At 37.3% G+C, this 25,456-nt stretch overlaps 1 protein-coding gene across 1 annotated transcript in view; it reads right to left on the bottom strand.

Annotated features, from left to right (window-relative positions):
- The window catches only part of csmd3b (CUB and Sushi multiple domains 3b), a 521,564-nt gene that overhangs the window by 26,074 nt on the left and 470,034 nt on the right, over positions 1 to 25,456 (bottom strand). Inside the window, 5 exon segments of the mRNA XM_048201776.1 lie at positions 2,623 to 2,796; positions 5,241 to 5,414; positions 11,103 to 11,282; positions 13,101 to 13,277; positions 17,590 to 17,772. Coding sequence (XP_048057733.1) covers positions 2,623 to 2,796; positions 5,241 to 5,414; positions 11,103 to 11,282; positions 13,101 to 13,277; positions 17,590 to 17,772 — 888 coding nt within the window.

Below are 25,456 nucleotides of genomic sequence, written 5' to 3' on the forward strand. Positions count from 1 at the left end.
TAACCACATTGAATTCTTTTAGACATAGTCCCTTTCTTATAATCAACTGCAAGCTCAGATCATAGACTGTAAAAAAAGATGGACGCCGCGGCGCCGCTTCCTTCCATTGTATTGAACTGAAGCCAAAACGGATGCCGATGGCCGCTGACGTTACGCAAAAACGTCAGTTTGGAACCTGGGCATGCGCAGAAGGAATCGTCAGTGGAGCCCGGAGGCGGAGTCGCGGTATCAAACTTCCGCCCAGACGGCTGCGTCATCATTGATGTATTTTAAATAGGCTATATAAATTATACGTCATTTAAAATTCTACCTATAAAATAATAGGCTATTCTGCTTCTAGAGCAATAATATTTTTGAAACAGCAAATTCAGTAGATAAACTCAATATAATATGCCACTAGAAACAACTCTAAAATGTCAGAAACGGTCCTGCCATTTTAAATAAAAGGTTTAAACTAACGTTACAGGAGATCGATTGCTGTAGACAGTGCTCTATAATTAATTAGAGTAGGCTATCATTAGTTTTATCCTGCTAATTATCATTTTATACCCATAAAAATAATTAACTGCCTGCTTTTTTCCGTCATGGCTAACGTTAGGCGTGTTATCTTAACTAATAACGTTTATTAATTAGCTTATGAAGCCCACATTTAACGTTACAGAGAAAAGCTCAGATATCCGTCAGATCCTGTAGGTCAGTTAGTACAGTTTGCTGCTGAACAGCTCATTTTGTTGGTGTGAAATAACACAGATACTGAAAATTAATAGTTATTTATTTATCTTCAATCTCCCCTCGAAGCTCCGACAGTCCTCAGAGAAGCTGTCAATCAACTGTGAATCACGACGACGCGCCCCGTTTCTATAGCACCAAATTGCTAGCTAAAATCAAACTTATCACAAAAACGAACAATTAAATATAAATCAGCGTGATAACAACTACCTTAAATGACCAGAACCATCTTTCGGAAAATTTTATTTGAAGCATAATTTATTTTTATGTTTTAACTTAAGTCTCATTCGTCTGCATTGAGCGGGCGGGATTTATGACCTGTACTGCATCCAGCCTCCAGGGGGCGATCAAAGAGCCCGCAGCTTCACTTTTCAGGACGTATGAGGCGCACCCGGCTCAGATTCAAATCTGCCTCAATCCAATCAACAACTGATGGATAAAACCAAATCCCTGGCCTACATTATTTTTCTTTTTCGATAATCCGTTGCACTTGGATGTACATCACATTACAAAAGAAAAGATCTATTGCTACTTTCATTTCATCACAACTGTAACTTTTAAAATTAAACAAAGCAACTTCAAGTTGATTAATAATACTTCACAATATACCTAAAACATTTTCTAATGAACAACAATTTTTACAGCATTTCTTAATCTAATGTTAATTTTAATGTTCATTGTTGATTCATGTTTGTTCTGATTAAGTACATGCCACAGTGCATCTGTGTTTGAGGGACTCGAGGACAATAACTTCACACCAGCTGCCACTGCTGACTGTCAAGAAGTAGTTTTATGAAGTTTTCCCTGGCCTCCATTCCACACTTCATTCTCTCCACTCGTCTGCCAACTGTTCCCACTTCCCTTGTTCTGAGGTCACTTAAAGGTGTGGTTTTGTTCTTCCCCACTATAATTGTGTCAATTCAACATCAGGCCGGCTTGGAGCAGCGCTGACCTGGGCAGCCAGAGCTGTGGGAGGGCATCGATTTCTTTGGAGTTGTTGTTGCTAAATACTTTTGAGCTTGTTTGTGCACTGGGCGACAAATAAGACCAAAACAGCTTTTCGTTGTGGGTGGTAATCATAAGACTCAGCAGCTGGAGCTACTGGAAAGTGTTAATTGCGGCAAAACTTGAAATTCCAACCACCTAGCTTAAATTTCCAGACTTTCACTGAACTGAACCGTGAAACAGTAAAGAGACAAATGACTTAAAGGGGACCTATTATGCCTATTAGTCTTGATTTTGTATTTGAGCTCTACTAGAACAGGCTTTCATGCTTGAATGCTCAAAAAACACATTATTTTCCCCATATTTGTCATTGTTGCAGCTCCTCTCTTCCCAGTCTGTCAGTAACGCTCTGTTTGGTCGGCTGGAGCAGTGTGTTGTGATTGGTCATGTGATTCGAGCGTGTTTGGGAAATGTCCCGCCCCTTACCATAACTGCTAGTTTCAACACACAACTAACTCACTCAACCATTTATTTAACGTATATGCCTTGGGCGGGAATTATTTAGATAAGATATTGTGACATGTTCGTTCCTTGAAGAAAACTCAAGACTACAAGACTAGGCGTTTCAGGGAGTTCAGAAACAGTGAAACTGATATAGGGAATAACTCCCGCTGGAGGGACTTTGCAGACCTTTTTCATGCCCAAACAGCAACATTACATACTAAAGAAAGTGTGTAAAAAAGCATAATAGGATCCCTTTAAGTGACCGTAATTGCTTCTCGCTTAGCAGAGTTGGATGCAGCGGCCAGCTTCAGCTGGCTTATTATGTGGTTTTAGCATTATTAGATTTTAATATACATACTTATAACAATTATTATGGCAGTCTGTTTCACTGGGAATTCAACATATGGTTTAAACATGCAAACTGTGTCAGCATAATTGATTTACCTATACAGCGAGGCTGGGATCCACTCCAGGTGCCATCAGCCTGGCAAAAGCGTGTAGTGCTGCCCACTGGGATGTAGGGAGACATGCAGCTAAATGACACCTCGGACTGGAAGATGAAACTGCGGCCTTCCCTCGAGCCAAAAGCAGGGATTCCAGGATCTCCACAGAACTTTGCTATAATCACAGAAATCATAAATAAACACATTCAGCTAAATCATTCTCAAATGGGTAGTTCTGAATGATGCTGAAAGGTTCTAGAACCTTAAAGTGTTCTGTCAGGCACTTCATATATAGAACATTTTATGGGTTTCCATCATGGGATCATTTTATGGATTTAGTTTTAATTTTTTTTTTTTTATTTTTGATTCAATAAGCAGCTTGTAAACATAGTTTATCACTAGAAAAAAATGATAACCTGTTAAACATGAAAGAGTTATGCATTCATTTAAGACTTATATAGAACCTTTTTGGCATAAAGTGTTCTTTAAAGAACCCTAGAGTTCTATATAGAACCACATTGATAGTTTTTTTTTCCCTGAGTGCATGCTTTATTATGTTATATCTTTTGTAGTGTCACTTCATCTTTAAGTGATGCATGAATATTGAAATTGTCAATAAAGAAATCTAAGGAATATTCAAAAACTATGTTAGTAATGCAACAATTTACCAAAAAAAATGTACATTGCAATATACAGTGTATATTGCCTACCATTGGTTCATTCATCACACTGGAAATGGAAGGTCAAATCAAGTACATTGCATTGTGGGATATAGCATTTCACACAGTGTGCTCTGTTGTATGTATACTGCACATTTTAGCAAGTATGCATAGAGAAAATGTGCATACTGTGCACTACTGTTCGATAAGATTATTTAATGTTCTTGAAAAAACTCTCACCAAGGCTGGAAAATACAGTAAAAATGGTAATATTGTGAAATAGTATTACAATAAAAAAAAATGTTTTCTATTTGAAATTTATTCCTGTGATCAAAGCTGAATTTTCAGCATCATTACTCCAGTCTTCAGTGTCACATGACCCTTCAGAAATCATTCTACACTAAAAAATGCTGGGTTAAAAACAACCCAAGTTGGGTTGAAAATGGACAAACCCAGCAATTGGGTTGTTTTAACCCAGCGGTAGGGTTAAATGTTTGCCCAGCCTGCTGGGTAGTTTTATTTAACTCAACTATTGTTTAAAAATTACTGTATTGCTTAATTAAAATTAACCCAAAGTATGTTGGAAATTAACATTTATTAATGTTCAATGAATAATTATTAAACAATAAACTTAAATTGCTTATTAATAAATTTATATTAATAAACTATTAAACTATTAAATGTATATTAATAAAATATTAAAGCTTATTAATAAACATTCACCTTTTGTCTATTATTGTTGCCTCTAATTGCATCTGGTTTTTAATTTCCCAACTATTTTGGGTTCATTTTAAGCTAGCCATATAGCAATATTTTAAAACTAGTTGGTTTAAATAAAACTACCCAGCAGGTTGGGCAAACATTTAACCCAACTGCTGGGTTAAAACAACCCAATCGCTTGGTTTGTCCATTTTCAACCCAACTTGGGTTGTTTTTAACCCAGCATTTTTTAGAGTGTAATATGATGATTTGCTGCTCAAGAAACATTTCTGATTATTATCAATGTTGAAAACAGTTGTGCTGGAAACATGATATTTTTCAGGGTTCTTTGATGAATAGAAAGATCAAAAGAACAGCATTTATTTAAAAAAGAAATTATAAATGTCTTTACAGTCATTTTTGATCAATTTAATCCATTCTTGCTAAATCATACGGACCCCAAAAATTTTGAACAATAGTATACATGTTAGTATGCTCTTCTGAAAAAATCCAGAGAATACTAAGGGAAATCCTGAGCCCCATGATGAACGTTATCCATGGCTCTGTCACTGTCAGGCAAACAGTAGGTCTGGAGGGAAAATCAATCACATGGTTGACGTCACCAACTGACTGATCCATCATAAATATGCTGGTCAGATGACTGTGCCTGAGATCTAGCACTACAAACTTGACTTTTCTTGATGAATTATAGATATGCTGTCAAGATATAAAATAAAAGTTGAAAAGAAAGAGTAGAAAAAAAAAAAAAAAATCAGTTCCCTGACAAAGTCAGAGGCACACTTTCTTTCTCAAGCAAAATTTTTTTTTTTTTTTTTTTTTTTTAACATTGCCTGCTTTTGTTCCATGTGAGGGCTAAAACAAGGGTACCTTTGTGATAACTAGGCTTTTTAAACTTTAAATTCTGGAGTTTCTTCATCTTAGAAGTTCACAACATCATACAGCATTGGATGTGCTGAAACAGACAGAACTGATATCCCAAGCTGCACCATGCTGAGCCCACCATGTCTGGTGTCCCAAACAAATAATGCTATCTAGTCCAGCGAATGTAATGTAAATTTGTTGACCTATATGTGCTCAATTAATCAAAATCTGATTCCGTGCCAACAAGCATATAAGGTGCAGACATAAAGCTGTCTGCTGCTTTTTTTGGGAAATGTTGGCATGCATAGTGATTCAAACACTCACAGGGATGAAAGCAGTCAGTTTGATTAATATTAATAGAGTAGTACAGTATACTCACGCAAGCACTGGGGCACCTCACCACTCCATGTACCATTGCCCACGCAGGTGAGAATGGCAGGAAAAGAGAGCTCGTATCCTGGGGAGCAGCTGTAACTCACGCTGGTGCCCCACTCAAAGTCACGTCCCTCCAGAAGGCCGTTTGAGATGGGAGGAGGAGCTGTGCAGGTAACGGCTAAAGAGAGACATTAAACAGAGGAGAGTTGAGCTCATACTTAACAATGACATATATAATACAGGTTAGGGATAATCCACGGCTAGCTGTGCATTAAACGATTTTAATGCATGATGTGGAGGCAAAGAACCTCCCGACGGGAAGCAGAGTGCATTAAAATCGTTTAATGCACAGCTAGCCATGGATTATCCCGCTTATACCACGGTCATTTGCCAGCATTGACAAGCTGTTTTTGATGTTTGCAGAGCAACATCTGATCGGAATGTTAAATATGATGGTTATTTTCATCAGTTACGGACCTTTAGATCCAGAATTCTTCCGCTTTAAAGGGTCATGAAACCCCAAAACACATTTTTGGAGATGTGAACAGATATGTACAGGCTGCACAGTGAGATCGCATTACTGCAGAGAATTCAAACAACATGTGGAGCGCACATGAGAGCAGTTTCTGCACAGAATTACGTGATGAGTTTAACAACATGGATCATATAGATCAGATATAGACCAGAGCGAGTCGTTTCAAGCTTTTTGTGGACATATTTCTTATACTCTAGTGCTATAAACATGAACCAGCACCGTGTATGCGCACATATTTAATCACGTTGTCTTCAAATGAAATATATGTGCAAATAAGGACACCGATACAGCCGTACATCATGAACGCGACGGGTTTCATGACACAGAGATAAAGTAGTGCGGTAAGATTACATTTACTTGAATGAATGAATTATAGCATTTATTTTAATTAATTATCGATCGATTGAGTGAGAGAGAGATGTGTTTGTGAATTACTTGCTGTGCAGCATCTTTCTACTAATAGTAAAGCTACGTGTTTCAAAAACTTCACAAAGTGAGATGTTGTTGCTGAGAAATAATGTAGTGATTCAGAAGTGAAGAAGCTATTTTATTTATAAAAGTCACAGGGGCAGCATTGATAAGCTTCTGTGCTCCTGAATGTTTCTGTGTGTGTGCAGCGCGATCTCCGGCCTCGTGTGTGTGTGTGTGTGCGCGCGGCGCATATAGAATGGTGATTAAACTGACTGGAACTACCTGTGCATTAAATGGTTTTAATGCACACCTTCCAGCCAATCAGAATCGACAGACCATGGTATAATTAGAATGTAACCAACGTTAAAATTCCATTTTAAGCAAATGCATTTTCCTTGATTCCCAGTTAAAATGTCTAAACACACTTAAAACACAACAAATGGCACTTCCCAGGGCCTTTTTTCTTTTCAACAAACGATCAGTGAAAAGAAGTGCTTAACCTTCAGAAAATGCTGATTGTTAGCCTCTGGAGGGCAAAGTAAATATTATATGAGCTTCTTTATTTTCTATTCAATTTATATGAGGTTTGCAACCTTGTTATCAAACTTTGAGGAATAAATACAGTTTAAAACCCTGTTTGATCTGATTTATTTCTAGCAATAAACATTAAATAAACATAAAAGCTCTCTGCAGGGGCTTGCTAGATTGGGACCAAATGTGGTTTGTAGTTTAACTTTATTTTCAATAAATTAAAGAAAAACATTTGTTTGATTATTTTTTTCTTACAACAATCTGGGTAACAGGGTTGAATGTATAAAATGTTTATATTTGTTCCTGCCATGCTTTTCAAACAGTCCAAATTATGTTACTTCTTATATATATATAATTATTATGAATAATCTAAAAAAAAATATATATATATACATAAGATGTTAAAATAATTATCAAATATATGAATTCAATCAGTGATACTTTAATATTATTTTTGAAGATGTATGAAAAATACTTAAATTATAAAAATATTTAATTCATATTTAAATTAAATTAATTTATATTTAAAATGATAATAATTAATTATACATTACATTTAACTTGTATAATATTTTTTTTAACTCCATTTGCAGATTTTAATCACTTGCACTTTTAAGCACTGAATTTTTCTTTTCAAGTAAATGCATTTCATTTCAAGGAATTTATTTGAGATATTTTTATTGGAAAACAAGACAAAGACCAAAGAATTGTATGCAATGCAAATCAAATAACTGTATTCATTATAATAATATAACTGCAAAAATCTAGCACAAGCCTGCAATAGAAAAGTTTAATTTAGTGCAGAGAAAAAGAGAGAACAACATGTCTAAAAAAGTGTTAACTATAGCAGTACTAGCAGGTTCAGTTGGGTATAGAGATGAATTGCTTCTGCTAACACTACTGAAGTCACTGAACGCTATATCTGTCTTAGAGGCCCCATCTTTTCCAATAACTGCGTGCACAACTCTAGGTAAGTCCTCTTCCCCGGTTATCAGTCCTCTGGTACCACACGAGCCTTTAAAATCAATCACACTCCACCAGACAGGAAGCCGATGCCTTGCTCAATCGGGCACTCATGATAACACATGCCCCCACTTATGGTGCAACACCCAATACCGCACTTACATGCACACACACTCTTTATACCATAGTAAAGTTCCAGCCAGATTGCAATTACTACCTGCAAAAATTATACATTCGACTACTTCGTTATGAGCTGATCGTGTTGTCTTCGCTCCGCTCTAACAAACCCCAATGTTGTATTATTAATCAGAATCAGTGTTGGCATCCTTTAAAGAGGCCTGGACCAGATTGGGGCTCCTAAGCTAATGAATATTTCATATATACTGTCTACAACTGAAGAAAAGAGACAGCAGGGACGCACACACAGTCAATGTCAGGATCCTTCCCACACCTGAAGCGTTTGACAGAGGTGGGAGTGGTTCTTTTTTGAGCAAACTCACATTTGCATGCATATTAATGGCCTCAGATATGTATGCACAACATGTCCTTTAAGAGAAGGAGGAGGTCGCTGCCTTCAGGAATAAATGAGACATCTGTGTCTATCTAAATGAGCTTGGCAAAATGGCATTCGAGGCCAGGGTACTGGCGAAGATCACAAATGCAACGTCCAAACCTGAAATTCAATTTCATATCACTTGATATATTCAGTACCAGTTCATCTCCTGGCAGTAGGAAGATGACAGGAGTCATTTGTGAAATTAATTACAAGAAATGCAAGGGCTCATAGGTCAAAGCTGATTATAATAATGGGGACAACACAGCCCTCAAGGGGCGAACGCTCAGTCTGTGTTCCCGTCACACGATTGTCATTTGTCAAACAGCAAGACCGGTTGATAAAACATGAATGTTTACTGTTAGTTGTAGCGCAATTGCACGAGAAAGATGACTTACAAGGGTGGATAAACATTCCTCCCCTTTTTAGCTCTACATTTCAAACAAGACATCCATCAAAACAGCGACGACACAAAAGCTGGAAGTCCTCAACTCGCTCTGGGAGAAGCATCTGTGCATCTAACGCTCGGGGCGGTTGGGGCCAGATGTGCAGATATATCAGTGAGCGAGTCGTCTTAAGCCGTGCCTTGTGAACAATAATGATATTTGGCTTTACTTGGCAGAAAAAATGCTGGAGAAATGTGTTAATTCTTGGGACGATGAAGCCTGTGGGAGTGATGAGAATTCAGGTAACGCTTTAGTAGAAGGTTCAATTTTTTAACATGCATTTAGTATCAGGATCTAACAATGAATTTAATCTAAATTAATAAAAACTGGCAATGCTAATTTGTAAATATACTATTGTTCATTGTGTATAGTCCATTAAAAATATTAATTTATTCAACTTAAAAGATTAGTCCACTTTTAAATACACTTTTCCTGATAAATTTACTCACCCCCCTGTCATCCAAGATGTTCATGTCTTTCTTTCGTCAGTCGAAAAGAAATGAAGGTTTTTGAGGAAAACATTCCAGGATTATTCTCCTTACAGTGGATTTCAATGGCTACCAACAGGTTGAAGGTCAAAATTACAGTTTCAGTGCAGCTTCAAGGGCTTTAAACGATACCAGATGAGTAATAAGGGTCTTATCTAGCGAATCGATCAGTCATTTTCGAAAAAAATACAACCGTTTATGCTTTATAAACAAAATATCGCCTTGAACGTACTTTCCGCTTCCGCATTCTTCATAACGCTTACGCTGAATGTCCTACGCCTTCCCTTATTCTACTTACGGAACGAACGCGGCGCCAGTTTCGTTTTTTTCGTAAAAAAAAACACAATGTGTTCAATGTGTTACGTAGCGTGTTCTACGTAAGCGTTATGAAGAATGCGGAAGCGGAAAGTACATTCAAGGCGATATTTTGTTTATAAAGAATAAACGTTGTATTTTTTTCGAAAATGACCGATCGATTCGCTAGATAAGACCCTTATTACTCATCTGGTATCGTTTAAAGCCCTTGAAGCTGCACTGAAACTGTAATTTTGACCTTCAATCTGTTGGTAGCCATTGAAATCCACTGTAAGGAGAATAATCCTGGAATGTTTTCCTCAAAAACCTTCATTTCTTTTCGACTGACGAAAGAAAGACATGAACATCTTGGATGACATGGGGGTGAGTAAATTTATCAGGAAAAGTGTATTTAAAAGTGGACTAATCCTTTAAAATGTTAAAAATATGTATAGTAAATTAGTAGTATTTTGTCGTTGTCAGGTGGAAACTTTGTATCTCCATATTTCGTCATTTTTTTTTTTTTTTTCCAATTAATCATTGTTATTGGTCACCCTTTTCATCTGTCTGTGGATTTTGCAAAAATGTAACCAATTTAGAGTATTAAAAAGAGCTTGTGACTAAACCTCGTAACTCGACTGGATCCTCAAACTGTCAGTCAATCCTAAAAACTCTATCCTGAATGAAGTGCTGCGCACATTTCGGATCTTCTCTGCTTGTTTGCAATGCAATAGTGAATAAACAACTGGTTGTTTGAATAAGTACAGAGTTATAGACACACACACACACACACACACACACACACACACACACACACACACACACACACACACACACACACACACATATATACATATATATATATATATATATATATATATACACACATATATACACACATGTATATAAAAATCTTTTATAAAATAAGATTTTGGCCAAACAACTGGTCAAAAACCCCCATTTGATCTTGATTTTGGTCAAATGTTAATAATACAATGACACATGCAAGAATCTGACCATATAGAAAGCCACAATATCAACTTTGACAACAGTGTTTAATTTAAATAAATACAGTGGTTTTTTTTTGAAAAGAAAAGTTTATGAAAAGTTCCGGAGATGCAAGTTTTCCAGTGATGATATGTATAAAATAGCATTAGTATATCTAAAAGTAATCATGATCATGTTTGATTAATTTTGTACATACATGTTTGGTCCTCAATAAAAAGTATCAGTAAAATAGCACATAAAATAGTAGGTATATATATATATATATATATATATATATATATATATATATATATATATATATATATAATTCATTTTATGGAAAAAAAAAAATATATATATATATATATATATATATATATATATAATTTTTTTTCCATAAAATGAATTGTTTTGGACCCACTGACTTTCATTGAATGGAGAAAACCAGTTGAGACATTCTTCAAAATATCTGTTCTACTGAAGAAAGGATGAGTAAAAGATGACAGAAATTGCACTATTACTTAAAATAATACTGTAAAAGTATTGTTCAATGTTATCCCATGATTCCTAATATGCTTTAACCAATATAAACACACTAAACCTAACTGTAAAGTGTTATCAGAATTTATTATAAAACGATAATTTATTATAGTTTTACCTTTACAGAAAGGCACAGGGGCGTTCCAGGTACCATTTCCAGTACAAGTGATGGTGGAGAAACTCTCGGCTTCCATCGTGTAGCCGGGCTGGCACATAAAAGTGATGTTTTGTCCAATGGTAAAGTCCTCACCATATCTCAGCCCATTGGCTGGCACTCCGGGATCTCCGCAGTTGATCACTGAAAAGTAAAGATCAGAATTACGATGTTTACAGGCCAAAATGAACTACTGTGTTGAGTACAATGTGCTAATAGTCTCTATTTGAGCTAAAAGTATAGGCAATTTACAACAGCAGTGTAGATCTTTATTCAATATCTAATACTCATCAGATGGCAATCATAGCTTTTTGTGGCAATGTGATTGAAGCTATCGAAACAAACCTAAGGGAGCCACGTTCACAAATCATCTTTAACAACTCATTTACGCTACAGCGATCTTTAGGACCCCTGGCTTTTTATTTCAAATGATAGATCTTGCTATTATGTAAAGAAATCAATAGTAGCGCGCAAGCACGGCTCCCTTCCCACCGACGTCCCCGAGGTGCAACTTCAAATCAATTCCACAGATCTTTTACAATTATCATTCCTTCCAATGGATAAATAAGAGGCGGTTGGGTTGGAATGATGTGAGAAAGAACGTAGCGCCACTGGAATTCAGATGAAACACATTTGTAGTTTTGCACTTTGCTGTGGCTGACAAAAACTCGTTCGATCAGTGCATTTATTTAATTATTTCCCAGATGCAACATCTTAATTTCCTCTATTGATTTATGGCGGACCATTACTTATTTGTCACCCTTGAGTTGCCATACGTTTTGTGTCTTTTGGAAAAGGACGGAAAATGATGTTTTGTAAAATCCATCAGCGGCCTCGCACATAAACATGTCAGCTGATGGTGAGAAATGGCTAACGCTAAATGCTAATATGACTCCTCCCTTGGACACAGCCATGTATCACCGCTTTCGGCCCACTCAATGAACACATGTAGAGCTGCATCAATCAGAGCTGGTTTGGTGCACCACCCATATAATTCCAGTCAACAGTATGCAGGGAATACGCCCACGTTTAAGGGTGAGAGCATTAAGGGATGTGATTATGGATGATAATGCCAACTTACCAAGACACATTACGCAGGCTAAGCCGTTTTATTGTGTTGTGTGGCTCATTCCTCAAACAACTACTACTAGAGTTTTTAAACAACTAGATGTGTGAGCATTACATTTTTGTTTGAAAGCATCCATCTTGATTCATTTTGACTTTAGCAGGCACTCTGGGTAAATTAAATAACACATCCGTAATAAGCCTAATCGATTTAAAGAGGAGTTTTTCATTACCATGTGCCGATATCTTTGTTTGCTAAAGCCACATTGCATTGTTTTCCTTCATTGCCAATGAAATGACAAGTCCCTCTCATTGACACCTTTTATTTTATAACCCACAGATTGTACAAAATGGTCCATTTTGGGGAATTGAAAATGTAGCACAATGCCAGACTTGATGAACATGAGGTGGAAACGGATTAGGGAATTTGAATGAACAGGGTTTGTGACTAAATTAAGGACTCTAGTTAAGTATTGTGTCCGTGGCAGGATTATGAAAGACTGAAATAATTGATTTATGAATCTAACAGAGTTAGATGAGGACCTATTCTTCTTCCTCCCTTTGATAAAAGAACATCTCTGAGAAACCTGATCTTGCAATCTCACCAGTTTTGACCCAATTCTTCCACAAAATGCACTTGTCTGAAAACTTTTTAACTTTCTATATTCAAAGGAACATTTAACATGAATGAAACTTTCATGAAGTTGTTTCTCTATCAGTCAAGGTCTGTTATCATTAAGATACAGATTTACAGAAATAAATCCCATGCATCTGTCATATCACCTCAATCATACCCTGGAATGACGCACTACTGAAGGCCATTTTGGTTTATTCAAAAACAAACAGCACTTTGTTTCTATTTAAAGTTCAACAATCATCCTGCCGTTTTTCACTTACAGGTGCAGTTGGGCGCAGCGCCAGACCAGGTGCCGTTAGCTTGGCATTGTCGTGTGGTGGAGCCGCTCAGCAGGTAGCCGTCCATACAGGAATAGATGACCGAGTGTGAAAAGGTGGTGCCGTCTAGTCGGTAAACTCGTCCGTTACTGGGAGTCCCAGGGTTACCACACTGCACCGCTATAGTATTTTAGAAACAAAAATGTTAACACTTTAGTTAAGGGTCCAATTCTCACTATTAAATAAGCATACATATTACTAGGAGACTGGCTGTTTATTAGTACTTATAAAGCACATGACCATGTCTTACATCCCCTACCTTTCAAAAGTTATTGTTTTTGAAAGAAATTAATACTTTTATTTAGCAAAGATGCATTAAATTGATCGAAAGTGACAGTAAAGAGTTTTATAATCTTACAACAGATTTTTGTTTCAATTAAATGCTGTAGAATTTAAGAATTTTGAAAAATGTATCTCAGTTTCCACAAAAATATGAAGCAGCACAACTGTTTTCAACATTGATAATAATCAGAAATGTTTCTTGAGGAGCAAATCAGCATATTAGAATGATTTCTGAAGGATCATGTGACACTGAAGACTGGAGTAATGATGCTGAAAATTCAGCTTTGATCACAGGAATAAATTACAGTTTACAATATATTCACATTGAAAACAGCTAGTTTAAATTGTAAAATATTTCACAATATTACTGTACTGATCACACTCTAAAAATGCTGGGTTGAATATGGACAAAACCAGAGATTGTGTTGTTTTCACCAAGCCATTTTTTTTCAACCAAATTTGGATTTATTTTTTTAGCCAGCAATATAGTAATATAGTAAAAGGCTTGTTTTTGCTCACCCCCAAATAGGGGCAAATATGTGGGGTATTTTAAGCTGAAACTTGACCAGACCAGAGACTTATATTACATCTTGTGAAAGAGGGCATAATAGGTGCCCTTTAACCCAACCTGCTGGGTTTGTCCATATTTAACCCAACTTGGGTTGTTTTTAACCCAGCATTTTTTAGAGTGCAAATAAATGCAGTCTAGACGAGCTTTCAAAAACATCTTACAGAGCAGAGCCCAAACTTTTGAACAGTTGTGTACATGAAATAATTAAGACACTAACAAAAGGTTAAGTATTTTCACTTTCACAAATTGTGCTTCTACATGAACAGCTTTTAAAAAGCGACTTAAAAAGATCACATATATACCCCTAGTGTCTTGCCCAGCCTTGTATCTTTGTCATGTTCCTTAGTCTCAGATGGCACACACAGTCTGTTCGATGCATATTGCTCACAAAACTGTCTAAGTAGGTGGTTCTTGGCAAGAATAAGTGGCAATGTGGACCAGACCATATGCTGTTCAGTCAAAGGTTTGGCTACACGAGTCTAATAAGTAATACCATGAAGTAATCAGCAAATGAATCCGAAGTAGTCCGTTATCTTTAATAGTGTACGTTCCTTTTTTTGAGTAGCTTCCCTCATACTGCTTTTAATATATCTTTTATGGACATATAATGGGAAGAAAGTGATGGTCTAAAGGAACAGAGATCATTACAGAGACGTCTTTGACCATGTAATGACTGTGATAAGGGACAGCGGCTATAACAGAATGAGGTATTAGCATCTGTTGGGCTTAAATGAGTGGGGATGAAGTTTGAAGATATGGTGTGACAGGCCTGTAGATCATACCCGGAGCATGGCACCTGAGACAGAGAAAATGAAAAGAACAAAAAAGAGAGCCGCAGAGATGCTGGTTGAGTGAATTAACCGGCTGAAAACCTATTAAAGCACTAAGCCAAAGTGCTTCTACTGCAATGGAGGAACTCGGGCTTCCTTTCAGGATTGAATCATCTCTCTGTGACAGTGCTTGCGGTACACCTCCATTGCTGGGAACTGCAGCACTCGCTTTGTCTTGTGATGACACGCTGACCATTGTGATTCACACAGGGCTTGTCACTTTCCGGCATGGGGGACGGATTATAGCAGGATGCCTTCCCCCTCAATTAGTCAGTGTTCCTGTAACCCAGTGCCAATTGCCGTCTCTCAAAGATGATTCCCGCACAATGGCTTGGGTCATGTCAACTGTATGTTCTGTGGGAGGTGGGAGCACTGGGAGAAACACCATTAGTCAGGTCTCGAAGCAGGAAAACAAGATGGTGCATCATGTTTCCTAAAGAAAACAACGCCTGGAAGTGGCTAGTCATCTTTCATTTGTGCAGTAGACTTTACAGCCTCGGGGAAAATGTGTGTTTATTATGTGGTGTAGGACTCTGACAACTGTAACAGGGCATACAGGAGGAGCAGGCCCAAATAAAACATCAGGTAACAACACGGACGGTGATATATTATTTAGCGGGTAGTTGATTTTATTGTTTGTCACTGATAAATGACTTTTGGGACTATTTTATGGTGTAATAATAAAGACAAGTCTTGCTTGTAGGGGGTTGGATGCAATATCATTATTAAAATGAACAGGAAAGTCCTCTGTTCAGCACTCAGTAGTATAAAAAGGCACATTGTAAAAAATCTTGGGTTATTTTTTCTAACTGAGTCTTGGGTTGAGCCTTTTGGGTATTTTTTTGGGTTATTTTTCCAGTGTTTGGGTAGTTTTTGTGTTACCCAGATCGGGGTTCGGACTTAACAACCCAGTGTTTGGGTAGTTTTTGTGTTACCCAGATCCTGGGTCAGACGTTACAACCCAGTGTTTGGGTAGTTTTTGTGTTACCCAGATCCTGGGTCAGACGTTACAACCCAATGTTTGGGTAGTTTTTGTGTTACCCAGATCCTGGGTCAGATTCAATAACCCAGTGTTTGGGTAGTTTTAGTGTTACTAAGATCCTGGGTCAGACGTAACAACCCAGTGTTTGGGTAGTTTTAGTGTTACTCAGATCCTGGGTCAGACGTAACAACCCAGTGTTTGGGTAGTTTTAGTGTTACTCAGATCCTGGGTCAGACGTAACAACCCTAGTTTTAGTGTACCCAGATTGTCGGACGTAACAACCCAGTTTTTGTGTTACCCAGATCCTGGGTAACAGATCCCCGTAGTTTTAGTGGACGTGTAACAACCCAGTGTTTGGGTAGTTTTTGTGTTCAGATCCTGGGTCAGACGTAACAACCCAGTGTTTGGGTAGTTTTTGTGTTACTCAGATCCTGGGTCAGACGTAACAACCCAGTGTTTGGGTAGTTTTTGTGTTACCCAGATAACAACCCAGTGTTTGGGTGTTTTTGGTCAGATCCTGGGTCAATACAACCCAGTGTTTGGGTAGTTTTAGTGTTACTAAGATCCTGGGTCAGACGTAACAACCCAGTGTTTGGGTAGTTTTAGTGTTACCCAGATCCTGGGTCGGACGTTACAACCCAATGTTTGGGTAGTTTTTGTGTTACTCAGATCCTGGGTCGGACGTAACAACCCAGTGTTTGGGTAGTTTTTGTGTTACTCAGATCCTGGGTCAGACGTTACAACCCAATGTTTGGGTAGTTTTAGTGTTACTCAGATCCTGGGTCAACAACTCAGTGTTTGGGTAGTTTTAGTGTTACTCAGATCCTGGGTCAGACGTAACAACCCAGTGTTTGGGTAGTTTTTGTGTTACTCAGATCCTGGGTCAGACGTTACAACCCAATGTTTGGGTAGTTTTAGTGTTACTCAGATCCTGGGTCAACAACTCAGTGTTTGGGTAGTTTTAGTGTTACTCAGATCCTGGGTCAGACGTAACAACCCAATGTTTGGGTAGTTTTTGTGTTACCCAGATCCTGGGTCAGACGTAACAACCCAGTGTTTGGGTAGTTTTAGTGTTACTCAGATCCTGGGTCAGACGTAACAACCCAGTGTTTGGGTAGTTTTTGTGTTACTCAGATCCTGGGTCAACAACTCAGTGTTTGGGTAGTTTTAGTGTTACCCAGAAGTAATTGAAAATTAATTAATGCAATCTGCTTTTTCTGTGCTGAGTCTCTTTAAAAACGTTCACTTTTTTTAATCTAATTGATTCCTGTGATCAAAGCTGAATTTTCAGCATCCAGTCTTCAGTGTCACATGATCCTGATTTGCTGCTCAAGAAACATTTCTGATTATTATCAATGTTGAAAACACCTGTACTGATTAATATTTTTGAGGAAACTGTTAAAAAGGAAAGTTAAAAAGAACAGCATTTATTTGAAATAGAAATCTTTTGTAACATTATAAATGTCTGACCTGAAACTAACATGCCAAATATAGATCACCTGATCAGAACAAATGGATTTCATCGCATGCAAAATTACAGTCAGTTCTAAATCTCAGCTTTGACAACCAAACCATATTTGCATGCAGTTTGAACAAAGCCTTAGATCAACTGATGACTTGTTAAAACTACTGACTAAGTAGCTTTGGGCTGCTCTACTTCTGCATTCACCTAGCGAAGTAAGAAGAGAGTATATGCAATGTGAAGTGAGAGTGGGAGTTAGGCAGTTTCAGAGAAGCTGTATCATGTCAACTGCTGCAGGTGCTTACGTTTGCATGAGGGTTGAGTACCGGACCATGTGCCGTTGGGGAAGCACATCCTTTCTGCTGAGCCAAAAAGCTCGTATCCCACCGAGCAGCTGAAGTGCACTTTACTGCGTATCCGAAAGTCACTCTCATCTCTGCTGCCGTGGGATGGTGTGCCTGGGTCACCGCATGTCCCTGAGGAATCACCTGGAGAGACGAAGAATAGAGATTGAGAAGAGATGAGGGTCATTCCAACTATGCCGTAAATTTTCATGTCCCCATTGTAAATGACATAATATATTGGATAAAATATTAAACTTATAGCAGAAACTGCATTAGTATTCATCACAATATCACCATTAAGTGAACATATGGGGTGAATTTTAAATAGTTTTTTTTAAATTTATCATCTTTGGCATGTCACCTTCTAACATAAAAAAATATATTATGAAACCTTCCAGGTGTTTTTCAAAAAAAAAAAAAAAAAAAATTATATATATATAGTAAATATCAATTGGTTTTTCCTGTGCCCTCAATTTCACTTTCCATCCCATCCCCCTGGATATTACATAATTTTGGTGGGAAAACAACAGCACAAACATTTTTAAACAAGTATTAATAATGGAGTTGATTCATTTTTGGCATTAGTTTGTTTTTGTTTTTTTTGCATTATTTCGCTTGTTTTATCTTTTTTTATTTAAATTATAGAAAAGACAATAACTTTAGTTATTTAACTTAATTAAACACCTAATAACTTAATAACTTTAGGCCCCTATTACACTCATTTAAAGGTCCCCTTTAATTTCTTGCCACTGTGTAAATAATAAAGCCATAATTGAGGTACCTGAGCTTGACAAGCATATAATGCAGATTCCTTGTTACATCTGAAATGGGTTGTTTGTCATGTGTTTTAATGCATTATACTTTATAAAGCTGTGTTCGATTAATAGATAAGTATTAAAGTGTATTATAACGATACCATACAAAGCATTATAAGGTGCATTACAAGGCATAAATAATGCATTAAAAATACTTTTATACTTTCCATAATTCAAAAGATACCGCAAAACAGATATGACTGTAGAAATAGGAAAATATGAGGCAGAAAAAAAGAAATAAACCAAGAATTTGCATCAAGTGTAAAGAAACGTGCCATTTTAACCTTTTCTACTGTCAAATGGATAAAAAAGGATGACTAGTCCTTCGCCTCTTTTGCGGGCTCTCTCAGGATGTAATCTTGGAGGAGGACAGCTTTTTTTCTCATGCACTCAAGGCTTTGCTACAGCTCTCTGGAAATTGATATTCCTGATTGATTCCTGCTGCTTCCATATATCTGAGCTCAGGGCCCTGCAGCCTTGCACCTCACCTGAAGCTGAGCTCCATTCATCATCAGCACACAAACGCACACAAAGACACACACCTGCACTCGCGCACGTAGTGCTTATGAATAATCTAGCCACACCAAATATAGAAAGTGATCGGTTGTGATTGTGCCACGTCGCACAGCAGTTTCACACTCAGCGTGCGCAGACAAATATCTTGCCGCTGGAAACCTGGTTAGGACACAGTGTTAGAAACCATGACTTATTGCTGAAGCCACAAGAGCTAAAATAGATCAGAGGCTGGTTGTAGCAGCTGGTGAAACTTAGTTCTGATGCTAAGTTATAATTTACACACTACTAAGTAATTGAACACTGCATAATTATACTTAGTTGAAAACTCGTGTATATTAACCGAAGCCTCTGAACATGAGTAACATCTCATAATTGGCAGACTGATTCAATTATATCAAAGACTTCAGTCTCTCACACATATATGATGACATTGACATATTCATTTACATTATTTCAACATTATGTAAATAACTCATACTTATAAAATACTCATACCCAACCCATGTTTGCCCAAACTGCTGGGTAGTTTTAATTAACCCAACTAAAATTACTGTATTGCTTGTATTTCCAACCCATTTTGGGTTCTTTTTAAGCCAGACATAGTAATTCTTAAACAATTAGTTTCGTTAAATAAAACTACCCAGCACATTGGGCAAACATTTAACCCAACCGATGGGTTAAAACAACCCAATTGCTGTACCTTAAAAAATGCTGGGTTAAAAACAACCCAAGATTGATTGAAAATGGACAAACCCAGCAATTGGGTTGCTTTAACCCAGCGGTTGGGTTAAATATTTGCCCAACCTGCTGGGTAGTTTTAACTCATCTATTACTCATTAACTCATTTATTACGGTATTGATTGCTTAAAATGAACCAAAAGTTGAAAATGAACATTTATTAATATGTTTAATGAATAATAATTAAAAAATAAACATTTCTTAAATTGCTCATCAATAAATGCTCACCTATTGATTATTATTGTTGCCTCTAGTAATTATGTGTCTGATTTTTAATTTCCAACCTATTTTGGGTTCATTTTAATCCAGCATATAGTAATTTTTAAACAATAGCTGAGTTAAATAAAACTACCCAGCACATCGGGCAAACATTTAACCCAACCACTGGGTTAAAACAACCCAATTGCTGCTCTCTAAAAAAATGCTGGGTTAAAAGCAACCCAAGTTGGGTTGAAAATGGACAAGCCCAGCAATTGGTTTGTTTTAACTCAGCGAATGGATTGTTTAAACCCAGTGGGTGTGTTAAATGTTTGTCCAATCTGCTGGGTAGTTTTATTTAACTCAACTATTGCTCATTATCTCATTTATTACTGTACTGCTTGCATTGGGCAGCATGTTGGGCAAACATTTAACCCAACCACTGTGTTAAAACAACCCAGTCCCTGGGTTTGTCCATTTTCAACCCAACTTCGGTTGTTTTTAACCCAGCTTTGCAGGTACATGTCAACTTATTCTACTAACCCTAACCCCTTATTCTACTAACCCTACCCCTAACCTAACAGTCTACTAATACTCTATATTAAGAAAGCCCATAGTGTGAACTTTCTGTCACAAAGAACTTACGAACTGTTGGTGAAACCCTCCCAAAACCCTAAAGGCAAACATGCTTAATATAAAACTGCCCTCTCATATCAGGTCAGCCAACATGCCAAAGGAACCGGCCGGCCCCATAAACAAGTAATGATTTATTTAAGAACAGGCAGCTGTATGAAAAAAAAAAAAAAAAAAAAAAATCTCCTGATGTAATTCATCAGTGTGGCTGGGGAGTTCAGTAGGCAGGGCTAGTGGCGGGCGGCCCAGGGGACAGATTAAAATGACTGTTATTAAAGAACTGCAGGATGTTCCTCTTACTTATTAATACATCAGTGGGCTGCTTGAACAGGCTCTTCTGCTGAAGGGCCAGTTGTTGACCCTTGCATGACTGGCAGGTTTTTATCCCGCAGTTGTAAATTGCATACATGTGCCATGCATCACACAGCGGGGACCCGCGGCCAGACGGACGTGGTGCATGTTGACATCAAGCTAAGAGAGGAGGATGGATTTCCTCTCAGAAAACAAGCACACAGAGGGCTCCGTTTCTCAGGGTGTGGTGTGATTAAGGAACGGGCATCCCATCGGTCACACTCAGATTAGGGCTTGAATAGACTAGTTGAGTAGTCCACCACTAGGGATGTGTTGTGACAGTGACATGTATTTTTCTTGGGGTGTGATACACACCGGCTTTTCTGAGTAAATGCATGGTGGTAAATTTCCTGGAAGGTCTACGTGTGCTTGTATATCGCTGCGGCATAAGGTGCGTGTTTTTATGTCATGTTCCATCTTTGTCTTTCTTGCTGGTGGCAGAGGACGAGAGGAGCGAGAGCCAGGAGGTGTGGGTGTTTGGACTCCCAAGAGCGCGTTCTGTCAGGAAGAGAGTGCTGACCAAGCATAACACTTCAAGGGCAGACGGAGGGGACTGCTGTATTAGCCGTCCCACTGGAACTCTTCCACTTATCTGCAATGGCAGCTCCGAGACCACCGTAGACACGGGAGGAGCTTGTATATGTCCATTTGCATGTCACGAGTTGATGTACAGCCACTTTTGATCAAAAGAAATCACCGCAAACATGCAGTTCACACTTTGATGCAACACTGCTGACAGGATTATGTCAGATGACTGATGCGATATTAAATGTCATCTTTCCGCATCCACACAAACCTTGAGTGGAAGTGAAGCAGGGCATTAAAAATGGATTATTGACCAGTGGCATCTTTGGTGGCTTTTAGCAGTCAGGGTTGATTTTTCACTTCATGTCAAAAATGCTTTTGGACACCAGATATGGGTCAGATATGAAACAGCAGAATTGACCGAGCCAGAGCCTAGAATTTAAAGTTAGTTCACCCAAAAATGAAGTTTACTCACCCCTCATGATTCTCCAAACCTGTATGACTTTCTTTCTTCTGTCGAACACAAAAGAAGATATTTTGTCCTTTTTTTGTTCATACAGTGAAAGTTTTTTGATTGAACATCTTTGTCCTTCGCTGTATGGTCAAAAACAGCTGAAGCAGTGAAAATGTTGATTTTTGGGAGAACATTCCCTTTTAAAGCACATGTTCTCCACACTCAAGCAGGACACACAGATACAACATTCTCATTCTTCACCTGCCCTCTCTCTACAATTTCAGTCAAAGATTGGCAAAAAGTCCACTTAAGTCACTTCCCTTCTACCACAATAATCAGGCATTTGTTACAAGTGAAGTATGCAATTCTTTCTATACTTAAAAAGATATTTCATTTTTCGCTTATCCTACTTCAAAGGTGCACTGGTAAAATTTTACAAAAAATGTACTTGTTGTTGCACTATATAAATGTATATAAAAATATATAAAATGTATATATACAGTAACGGTCAAAAGTTTGGACAGATTACTGTTTTTAATGTTTTTGAAAGAAGTCTCCTACGCTCATCAAGCTTTCATTTATTTGATCAAAAATACAGAAAAAAACAGTAATATTGTAAAATATTATTACAATTTAAAATTATGTTTTTCTATTTGAATATACTTTAAAATATAATTTATTTCTGTGATCAAAGCTGAATTTTAAGCACCGGTCTTCAGTGTCACATGATCCTTCAGAAATCATTCTAATATGCTGATATGTATATATTTATATATATTAAAATCTAATGAATCTAATTAATTACATGTGGTGATTAATCTAATTAATCGCACATCAAATTTGGCTGAGAAATATAAAGGTAATATAAAGTCATTATTGTGTAAAGCATCAAACAGATATTTAAAAGTAGCTTCAGAAAGAAATATTTTATTTGATTCGGCATCTGATTTATTACACATACATTTTTGGACCATGAGGTTGAGTAAATGACATAATTTTCATTTTTGAACAACTATACCTTTTTTTTTTTTTAATAATATGGAAATATAAAATTATTTTTTGAATGAAATTATACTCTAAATAAGAGACTAAAACTGCCAGTAGGTGGCGGTAAATGTTTTAATGATTAAATGATTGCGTCATTCGATTCATTATAATTCATTCAGGAGTGAAGTAAATGGTTCTCTTTATGAATGGTCCATTAAATCATTGGTTCACCTGATTGATTCGCAGATTCAGAAATGAAACGCTGCTGTGTTTTGCTCGGAGAAGAACAGTCAATTAACCGAATTAAATGTCAGATGACCTACGTTCGTCTGGGGCGGGGCAATTTTAACACATTTTTTTTTTTTTACCGTAATTAATGAATATAATTAACGCATTATATTTTTAGCTTTATAGGTCGGGACAACCTTCTTGTCCAAATCACAAGCAGTAGGTGGAGAATGTGGGAGACCTGATTGGAAGAATTTTTATTTTTTTGCAAATCTGTTTGGGCTCCTTTGGGGACAGTGAAATGACACACTTCACCTTTAAGAAAAGCAGAATCCCTGAGGTCTGATCTAGCAGCTGCTCTGTCTCAATCAGAGTGCAGTCGGCTCGCTCTATCTGCAGTCAAGCGGTGCCAGAAAGCTCAAGCAGAGCTGGGAAGTGAAGTCTTGAGAGAGGCTCGCTGCTAGAGGCTGCAGCTCTCACACACTTACAGCCGCTCTAATTGGAACACAGGAAGTTCAGGTGTGAGCAGGGAGAGAACAGAAGATCTTCCCATCAGGAGGACACTAAAGCCCTCACTGATGCAGCCCAGTATATGTGCTAATTGGGTATCAGGCTGTTTCAGGGGCAAAGAGTAAATGGTTGTTTGTTGATTTTAAGAGGGTCGGATCATGTCATAACTTCAGGAGGCTTTACCTCGGAGGCCACTCACTGGATGTAGGCAATTAGAAGAAGCCGGCAACAAGGTCAAAGGCTTTTAATAGCTTCGGTTTGGACTGTTATTAAAACAAAAAGCAGTAAAACAGCACGAGACACTGCTGACCGATCTCAAGAGCCGCTCGTGCAACAGATGCACACACAAAAATATCAACTCAGGCCTTTCTAACAGCCTGCAATCCCTTGCGTGAGCACATGTTTGAGTGTACGAACGCCTTCAGCGCAGCACACAGGAAAAAGGATGAGGTTTCGCTGCTATGATTTTGCGCCATGAAACCCAGAAAACCCTGGAGGCAGATGAACAGTACCAGGAAGGAGAATAAAGCCTCGTAGGACCATAAGAGGAAGAGAGATTTCTCTTTCCGTCTAGCTGTTGTTCTCTTTCTGCCTCCTCCTTTCTGGGTCATGGATCTGTGTTAAGGATCGGAGCACATACAGCGGGACTGGAAAGAGACAATGTCTGTATTCGTGCTTTATGGGTCACAGACACTTAATGCAGGTTTAATGGGTAAACAGTGGGTGTTTAAAAACAAGAAAAGTGAGTGTTTGCATTCATGCAAAGACTGTCTGAAAGTCTCCAGCAACATGTCATTTATCTGGGGGAGGCGATTTTGTAACAACAAAGCGAGCAGAAGTGATTTGTTTTCAAAGCGAGTTGGTGATCAGAGGCAACATGCACTCAAAAAATTGATTTTTTGCTGCTTGTGCAATTTGGTTAATTAAAATGAGCTAATGCAACACAATTCTTGAACATTTTGACACAGCTTAACTTCATTGGGTGCAATCAATTTAAATTTGTCAAATGGAAGTTTACTTAATCCATTTGTGTTGGGACCACATGAGGCATGTTGGACATTACTGTAAACCTTTTTAGTTTTTAAAAATCTGTTGTTTAATTCACTTAGTACTCTACTCAGTTACAACATGACTATTTCATTATTTCTTCCTGCATGCCGAAAAGAAACATCAATAGGTAATGTTTAGTAAAATAAAAAAAGAGTAAAATTAAAGGTACTATAATAGCAACATAATATAGTAATATTTTTACAATTATACATTTATATTAAAATACATTTGACTTATGTGACCCCAAGTAGCAATGAGAAAATGAGTGTTAAGATACTTGCAACTAATAGTTTGGTGACTTGAAGTGTGAATGCACCTTCTGTCCTCATTTAAAACAAAAATGCTCTGTTATATGACACAATCATGACAAAATTACAATATGATTTTGAATCTACACTACCGTTCAAAGATTTGGGGTCAGTAAGATGTTTTTCTCTTATGTTCACCAAGGCTGCATTTATTTAACCAAAAAACAGGACTATTGACAAATATTTTTACAATTTAAAACAACAATAATTTTAATGTAATTTTAATGTATTTCAAAATGTAATTTATTTCTGTGATCAAAGCTGAATTTTCAGCATCATTACTCCAGTCTTCAGTGTCACATGATCCTTCAGAAATCATTCTAATATGATGATTTGCTGCTCAAGAAGCATTTTAAAAATATTATAAATGTTTTTGTGTAGAAACTGTGATAGGAAAAACAACATTTACAGCTTATAGTATATTGATATATATATTTTGGTAAGTCTTTACTGTCACTTTTGATCAATTTAATGCATCCTTGCTGCGTAAAAGTATTAATTTCTTTTAAAAAAAT

Source organism: Megalobrama amblycephala, linkage group LG9 (genome assembly GCF_018812025.1).
Source record: "Megalobrama amblycephala isolate DHTTF-2021 linkage group LG9, ASM1881202v1, whole genome shotgun sequence".
Taxonomy (NCBI): domain Eukaryota; kingdom Metazoa; phylum Chordata; class Actinopteri; order Cypriniformes; family Xenocyprididae; genus Megalobrama; species Megalobrama amblycephala.